The sequence below is a fragment of the Chiloscyllium plagiosum genome, unplaced genomic scaffold (genome assembly GCF_037043375.1).
Source record: "Chiloscyllium plagiosum isolate Xiang-an unplaced genomic scaffold, Cpla_swu_hap1 HiC_scaffold_41, whole genome shotgun sequence".
NCBI lineage: Eukaryota > Metazoa > Chordata > Chondrichthyes > Orectolobiformes > Hemiscylliidae > Chiloscyllium > Chiloscyllium plagiosum.
In genome coordinates, this window is record NW_028270179.1 from 34,254,552 (window position 1) to 34,263,416 (window position 8,865).

At 40.6% G+C, this 8,865-nt stretch overlaps 1 protein-coding gene across 1 annotated transcript; it reads left to right on the plus strand.

Annotated features, from left to right (window-relative positions):
* The first annotated feature begins 2,395 nt into the window (after positions 1-2,395).
* LOC148138221 (putative G protein-coupled receptor 139) lies at positions 2,396-5,144 on the plus strand. Its single transcript, XM_087981890.1, has 2 exons — positions 2,396-2,465; positions 4,234-5,144. Exons 1-2 carry the CDS (start codon positions 2,396-2,398, stop codon positions 5,142-5,144), a joined length of 981 nt encoding a protein of 326 aa, XP_087838016.1.
* Positions 5,145-8,865: the final 3,721 nt, after the last annotated feature.

Consider the following 8,865-nt stretch of genomic DNA (forward strand, 5'->3'; position numbering starts at 1 on the left):
ACTCATAACAGCACACAAACCAACAGCCACTCTCAGACAACAACTCACCAGGACAAAGGACCCAATACCCAGCATGAGCAAAACCAATGTAGTGTAAAAAATCCCATGCAAGGACTGCACAAAACACTATATAGGACAAACAGGAAGACAGCTAATGGTCCGCATCCATGAACACCAACTAGCCACGAAATGACATGACCAGCTATCCTTAGTAGCCACACACTCAGATTACAAGTAACATGAGTTCGACTGGGACAACACTACTATTATAGGACAAGCCAAACAGAGAACAGCCAGGGAATTCCTAGAGGCATGGTACTCATCCACAGATTCAATCAATAAGCACATCGACCTGGACCCAATATACCGGTCACTGCAGCTGACAGCTGGAACTGACAACCGGAAGCGGCAGAGACAAACCACTATTTATGCCGGAAGAAACATCACAGAAGCGCTTCACAGGAGGCTCCCAAGCACTGAGGGTGTCACCCAGACAGGGGACGAAACGTCTGCAACTCAAATTCCCAGCTCGGCGAACAGAACCACAACAACGAGCACCCGAGCTACAAATCTTCTCCCAAACTTTGATCTATGTACCTGGACATCGAGATCTCTCTACTTATCTGGACTCCTTAGAATCCATAGCCCAATACTCTGCATTCGTGTTACTTCATCCAAAGTGAATCACCTCACACTTTTTCGCATGAACTTCCGTTTTTCACCTCTTCGCCCAGCTTTTCAGCTTATCTATGTCTCTCTTTAACCTGCAACGTCGTTCGTCATTATCTACAACTCTACCGGCATTAGTGTCATTCTCAAACTTAATAAATCCTTCTATGCCCTAATCCAGGTCGTTTATATAAATGAAAAACAACAGTGGACCCAAAACAGATACTTGTGGTTCCCTACTAGTAACTGAACTGCAAGATGAATATTTCCCATTAACCACCACCTTCTGTCTTCTTTCAACTAGCCAATTTCTGATAGCTCTTCCTCTATTTCCCGTTGGCATCTGGGAGACTGTAATGGAATTCCAGCTTTCGGAGCGCATCCTTCCTATTACTGAGACTTATCCATAAAACCTCGTTGCAAGATCATTCCTTGGTGTTGTCCCTCAACACACTTGGTATTTGTTCCTTAAGGCGACGACCCCACCTATTTCGCTTCCTCTCTTGTCTCATCCGAAACATCCAATTCCCAGAAAGTTAAGCTGTCAGGCCTTTCCCTTTTCAATCACGGCTTTGCGACAGCAACATCATAGTTGTGTGAAATAAACTCGACTCTAAGTTCATCCACTTTGCCTGTTATATTTCTCGCAATGAAACAAATAGTTTACAAACCTAAATTCCACTTGACCATGGTAAACCTCTCCCTGTCGGCTCTTCATCTTAATTATGTTTGCGTTTGTCTCAAGCTCCTCTCCAGTCTCTCTACTTAAATTACCTGTTGCAATGGTTCCCGCACACCCATTCCCGCCAAGCTAGTTCAAATGCTCCAGAATGCTACTATCAAAAGTCTCAGTTGGTATTGTAATGTTCACAAAGTTTAGGCGTGAGAAGTTCTTGTTGAAAAGGTCGTGTCTTCCCTTGAAGACAAACCAACGATCCACTTACTTGGAATGAACGCCATCTCACGCACAACCAGCCAATTAACCATTTGGTCAATGTAATTGGTCTCCGTTACTCACCTCAGTAACACTTATATGGTGAGTAATTCTGAGATTACTACCCCAGAGGTCCTGCTTTTTTTAGTCCATTACCAAACTCCCTGCATTGTAGTTCCAGGTCTTCCTACCTACATCATTGCTGCCAATGTTGACACTGAAATCTGTCTATCTGTCCTCCCATTTCGAAATGCTCAGAAGCCTAGCTTTTGTTTAAAACTACTACAGCAACTAAGTTCATAGTTAAACATATGATCTATCAATTTGGTTTCTTTCCAGAAATTGTTTTGTGTTAGAATTAGCAATTGTAACAACAGATTCAAATGTTTTGGTATCAACTAATTCCTTCTGTTACACGTTTAAACACTTCAACTACTTTATCTCAATGACTTATCTTTTTCTCGTATAAGCCTGGTCCATAGCATTAGATTCCTGAAGAAGGACTTATGCCCGAAACGTCGATTCTTCTGTTCCTTGGATGCTGCCTGATCTGCTGCGCTTTTCCAGCAACACATTTTCAGCTCTGATCTCCAGCATCTGCGGTCCTCACTTTCTCCCCATAGCATTAGATGCCATCAGAGTGAAAATGTATTTTTTTAATTAGGACCGTACTAAGTGCAACCAATGATATGAAATAATTGTGTCTCTAGAGGTGAATACCAGATATAAATACGTGCAGCACAATGCTTACTTCAAAAGCCAGATGGTAATAATTCATTATTCTCACAGAAAATGCATGCTCCTGCAAGAGCGCCGATATTTGTACTTTATTACTCAGCCCTTGCTACTTTCGGAGTTCCAGGTAAATTATGAGAATACAGTATTATTGACATACTGATGTTTAAAAGTGCGTTTGTGGAATAGTTGGGGATTGATTATATCCTCAGCTGATTGATAAAGATTTCATTTAATCAGTGAAACATCGTAATACCCTTAACCTTTTTGTTGTTCTTGCTGAAGTAAACGTTAGCTGACTTTCTGAGTCAGTGAACAATGGCAATCAATGGTGTTCATTCTAGTTTCGAAGGTTTTTTTTTAATATTCCCAATCTGGTTCATTCAGATGTTTATGACGGATGTTTTAGCGATCATATCTACTTTATGTAATTTACTTTATTTCTTTATGACCATTTTTTTTTCATTTCTAGTCTTTGTTTTGTACACGTTCGTGGAAGAAGTGCACCATTGGTTGGGTCAGCACGTATTAGCCAACCCTAGCTTCCCTTCTGAAGATGGTGATTAAATTGTCGTTTTGAACCACTGCAGTTCCCTTTATGCGATTGTTCCGAAGTGTTGTTCAGGAATACTTAAGGAGTCGGAAAATATAGCGTTGGAAAAGCACAGGAGGTGAGGCAGTATCTGAGGAGATGGAGTATCAGGCATAAGCACATCCTGATGAAGGGCTTATACTCGAAACGTCTACTATCCAGCTCCTGGTATGCTGCCTGATATGCCATGTTTTCCAGTGCCACACTTCAGCACTGGCTGTCCAGCGTCTGCAGCCCTCACTTTCTCCGAGGTAATTACAGGGTACTGAAATGTTGACATTGAAGGAGTGGTAATATGTTTCCAGGTCGTGGTGAGGAGTAAATTGAAGGAGACCTTGCAGGTGCTGGTATTGCAAATGATCTTCTTTCCTTCCCCCTCTGTCAGCGATTGTCCACGGGTTTAGCGTGTTCTTTCTTCAGGGTCTTTGTAAATTCGTGCAGCGCATCTTGGAGATGATACAGACAGCCGCGAATTTCACTTACTTCTGAAGGAAGTGAATGTTCATTTAGATGTTGACAACCAATAGGGCTACGCATTTTCCTGAGAAACAGTGAAGATTGTTGTTGGAACTATACACGTCCAGTAACCATTACATTGCACACCTACTGCCATACAGAAGATGTGCAAGTAGTGAAGATTCATTAACTGAAAAACGCAAGCATGTTCTCTGCTATCTTGATTTGCGATGCCAAATGCCTCGCACGTGAGTGGCGCGAGTATTTCCTACTTCACAGTCCTACTGCAATTCAACGTGGTCTGTTTCTGAATCTAATGAGCTGTGAATTATATTTTCGTAAGTGAATGCCTGAGATCTGTCTGTAACTTGAGGGAAAGATTGTTGATGAAACAATTAAAGTGGATTTCGTCTTGTTGATACAGTTATTGTCATTGTTTACTATGATCAGATATGATTCAATATGCTTTCCCTCACCATTATAGCATCGCTACTCCAAATTCCGGTTGTGAAATGAAGTTCAATTCATGACATTTATTTATTATAGCAAGGCACTAAGCAGGAAGATTCTGAAGAAACTTTCTTTCCTGTGTTCAGTTTTTCTTTGGGATCAACATTTTCATTCGTGACCCTTCGGAAATACATGCTCAAACACTTATTTTCGTTTTGAATCCAACATAACTGTTACAAATTGCATGTTATCCTTTCGCCAAATGAACAATGCCATTTTCCATTTCATCTGTCTATCTGTAAGTTTCTCTCTCTGTGTCTCTGTCTCTACTTGTCTGTCCGTCTCACTCAATCTCTCCCTCTCACACTCATTTTATCTCGCACTCTGTCTCTTACAGCCAACCTGGTGACAATAGCTATACTCTCCCGAGGAAGATGTGGGCTCTCAGGATGCATCACTCGATATCTAATTTCCATGGCGGCCACAGATCTCCTTGTTATTATCGCTGCAGTGATTTTAAGTCGGCTTCTGGCAATTTACTTTCCAGCTAGTTTAATAAACGCCACAACAGGATGTCGTCTCATAATTCTTCTTGTCTACGCTTCCCGAAACTGCTCTGTCTGGTTGACTGTCGCTTTCACCTTTGATCGGTTCATAACCATTTGTTACCAGAAGCAGAAAACGAAATACTGTACAGACAAAGTAGCATCTTTCGTTATAGCAATCGTCTGCGTGCTGTGCTGTTCAGTAAACATTCCATTTTACTTCATATATGAGCCCTTATATACCATTGATAGCGTAGGCTGGTACTGCAACATTAAGGAGATCTTTTACACATCTGTTGTTTGGAGAATGCTTGAAACTTTAGACCGTATTCAAACTCCATGTCTACCGTTCGTCCTTATTTTACTCCTTAATGCACTGACTGTCAGACACATCATAGTTGCTGGTAGATCCCGCAGGAGACTCCGATCCCACAGCAATGAAAATAATAAGCGTGACACAGAAATGGAGAGCAGGAGAAAGTCCATCATCTTACTCTTTGCAATCTCAGGCAGTTTCCTCCTGTTGTGGTTGACGTACATTGTGTATTTTCTATTTGTGAAGATTTCAGGTAACAGATTTTTAATCGGTTCCAATCTCAATGATCCCAAATTTATTCTGCAGGAAAGCGGGTACATGCTGCAACTCTTAAGTTCATGCACGAACACGTGCATTTATGCAGTGACACAGACAAAATTTCGAGGTCAGTTGAAAGATGCTTTCAACTACTTCTCCAAACTGATGACGAAATGTCATAAACAGTGAGGCCGACTGAATTGATGTGACTTTTGAAGTTCACAAAGCCCACACATAGCAGTATAAATCTTTAGCTCAGCAATTCTGGCATGCGGGTCATCATAATGCCCAGGTTTGTTAATTCACGCCAATGGCAGCCAAGTCAACCCCTAATATCGCTTTAGAAATTCATTGCAACCAAATGTCAAGGAGATAGTTTCTCACGTTTTCACCTCTTCTGCCAAGTGCAAAAGTTTACCAAAAAGCGATTTCCTTTTGAAATTGAGTTGATTGATGCATCTGTGAAATCTGGATGAAAGGATAAACGTCGTCGTCTCTGTGAAAAGCAGTGAAAAGTAATGAGGTGATTTTGTTTGAAAAAAAAGGTGCATAAATGTAACTTCACGCACTAAGAATGGCTCTCATGTTAAACGTTAGAAATAAATCAAATATAATTCTCGTTAAGATTGTGACTTGACTTCCTGAGGGCTTCATACCTCTGAATTGTAGAAGACACGATCTGGATTGCATTTCAAATGCAACTTTCTGTCAAACATCACAGAGTCTGAGAGTCATAGAGCTGTGCATCACAGAAACAGACACTTCGGTCAAATTGGGAGAAAGTGAGGACTGCAGATGCTGAAGAAGGGCTTATGCACGAAACGTCAATTCTCCTGCTCCTTGGATGCTGCCTGACCTGCTGCGCTTTTCCAGCCACACATTTTTCAGCTCTGATCTCCAGCATCTGCAGTCCCCACTTTCTCCCAATTTGACCGAAGTGTCTGTTTCTGTGATGCACAGCTCTATGACTCTCAGGCTCTGTGATGTTTGACAGAAAGTTGAATTTGAAATGCAATCCAGATCGTGCCTTCTACAATTCAGAGGTATGAAGCCCTCAGGAAGTCAAATCACAATCTTAACGAGAATTATATGCGCTTTTCCAGCAACACATTTTTCAACTTCGGTCAAATTGCCCATACTGACCAGACATCCAAAATGAATGTACTCCCGTTTACCAGCACTTGGCCCATATCCCTCTACACATTTTCTGTTGAAAATTCCAACCAGATGCCTTTAAAACGTGATTGTACCAGGCTCTGTCACTTCCTCTTGCAGCTCAGCCCATAAATGCACCATCAACTCTGTGAAAATGTTGCCCTTTACGCCCCTTCCACTCTCACCCGAAACCTATGTCCTCCATGTCTGGATCCGCCCAATCTAGGGAAAGGACCTTGTCTATTTACCCTATCCATGCATCTCATGATCTTAAAAACCTCTATAATGTAACCCCTCAGCCAGCGAAACTCCAGGGAAGATAGCCTCAATCTATTCAGCCTCCCCCTTTTGCTCAAATCCTCAACGCTGACAACAAACTTCTCAAACTTTACTGAGCCCTTTCAAGTTTCTCAACATCCGTCCGATGGTTGGGACAACAGAATTGCCTCTAGTGTTCCAAAAGTTGCCTTAGCAATGTCCTGTACAGCCGAAACACGAACTCCCAACTCCAGTTCTCAATGTGCTAACAAGAAGTGAGCATCCTGAAAAGAAAATGAGCTCGGAAAGGGCTTATGGAGAGTGATAGAGAAACAAGCACACGCAGTACATCAAAATAGGCTCAGCGGATAACCAAAAGAGTACAAGGATTAAGGAAAGTAAATGAACAGAAATAATAGAATTGATAGCCGCAATTATAATGACTAATTCCATTAACTCCATGCATTTATTCAGTTATCTATCAAAGGTTGGAGTAAACATTAAACTTCTGTCTGACATCCTTTCAAAGTTCATATGTTGTCAAGATGACAACCACTTGATTTTTTTCCCTAAACGATATGAAAAAATTGTTTAAATTGCATCATTATTTACATTTCGTTACCACTCTGAGATAAAATAATTTCGCTTTTTTAATATTGTTGAGCGTTTCAGCCAGGGTGTCTTAAGATCAATTTTGAAAATTTAAGTAGCCCTAATGTCGCAAATGTTTCTTCATTTTACCGATTCGTCTGTTGATGGGTTTCAATTCTTTAGAACAATGGAATTTTGAAGCTAATATTAATCAGGAGGAAGCTGTAGATGAGACCGATCCAAGTAAAGTCGGTGATTGGAGCTGTATGTGTGAGTCTATGTAAGGGAGCGTTATGACATTTGTTGTGAACTAGATGTAAATTTTGTTTACACAGTTTTGATTCCAAGTCTCAGGCTGACAAGGACCATTTCCTCGTCATATGTAAAATTTCTTTTTTAAAGTTAATGTCATTGTTAAATTATAAAGGCTTATTGAATAGTTTAGTGTTTATGTAAAAACAGAGTATGGAAGCATGCTATTCACTTAGTCATGCCTTGGCTCGCATTTGACACAAATATCCATGAACACGCTGGATCCATTGTCAGCACTGCTACCTCATAGCATCAGGTACCGAGGTTCGAATCCAGCCTCGGGCAACCATACATGTGGAGTTTGCACATTCTCCCGTGGACTGTGTGGGTTTCGTCCAAGTGCTCAGTTTCCTCCCACAATTCAAAGATGTGCAGCATCGGTGAATTGGCCATGCTACATTTCCCATAAGTTTCAGGAATGTTTTGCTGCATTAGTCGGGGCTAAACGTAAGGTAGGTGGGTTACACTCTATGGAGGGTCTGTGTGGACTTGTTGGGCTGACGAGCCTCTTTCCAAACTGTAGGGAGTCCATTACATTATTTCTCCATTTCCGTGTATTTTATTTTCCTTTCATGTCTATATCCAATTTTTATGCACGTTGATGCTGAATCATCCTTTGAGTACATTCTGGATCACAATGACAGTGCTCAGGAGAATTGTTTGATGATATCGCTTCTAATTCTTATGTCAATCTCATTAAATTTGTGTCCTCTGTCCATGAGCCTCTCGGCCACTGAAAGCAGTTGCCCTTTATTTAATTTTTCCTTGCACTTCGCTTCAGATTTCACTGCTGAAAGGAAACTTTCGCACATTCTCAAATATAATAAAATGTTGATTATGTAAATCAGAAACAAATTCCTGATTAAACACATCAGTTTGAGCAGCATTTGTGTTGTATCATTAGACTTCGAATGAAAACTTTGCTTCGATCTTCACAGCTGCAGCCAGTTCGACCAATTTTCCCCAGTATTTTGTGTTTTTATCCCAAATTATCCACTCTAGCTCATAGCCCCCATTCTGGAAACCAATCCAATAAATCTCATTTGCATCTACTTCATAACCTTTTATCCTACCTAAAAAAAAACTGCAGCGGCAGCTTCGCTAATATTTGCATGTTTTTACCATCTCTAGGTCTTTGTCTCAATTTATAACATCTGTTTTCCCACATGCTCTGAACCATGTTATTCTGTTTAAAGATTTGTGCATGAAGATCTCCAAATCCTGAATATTGTATTATTTTGGGTTATATTCTGATTGAGAAAAACAAGTAACTTCCACTGTACAACTTGTCTGCGTTGAATTTCATCTCCCAAGTTTATTAATTTCACGAGCTTCTTTGCGTTCCCTTGAATGTATTAGTATTTTCCATTCCTTTTACTACATTTTGAAGTTTCCAAATTTGCCATGACCGGCACGAGAAATAATCACCACTGTTTCCAGAGTTATCGTAAATGTGAAAATTTGATTAAACTAACTAAGTGCCCTAATTCAGTTGACTGTCTAATTCAGGCCACACCAAGCTTTTTTTCAATCATTGACGAGAGAAAAAAAAACAGTTTATTGTTCGCAGACAGCTTTAACCAATGAAGTAAAT

Bases quoted from the DNA above. Each gene is read 5' to 3' on its own strand.
- LOC148138221 (XM_087981890.1), top strand. From the start codon at position 2,396: ATGCATGCTCCTGCAAGAGCGCCGATATTTGTACTTTATTACTCAGCC. The intron at 2,466-4,233 runs GTAAATTATGAG...TGTCTCTTACAG, and splicing joins TGCTACTTTCGGAGTTCCAG to CCAACCTGGTGACAATAGCT.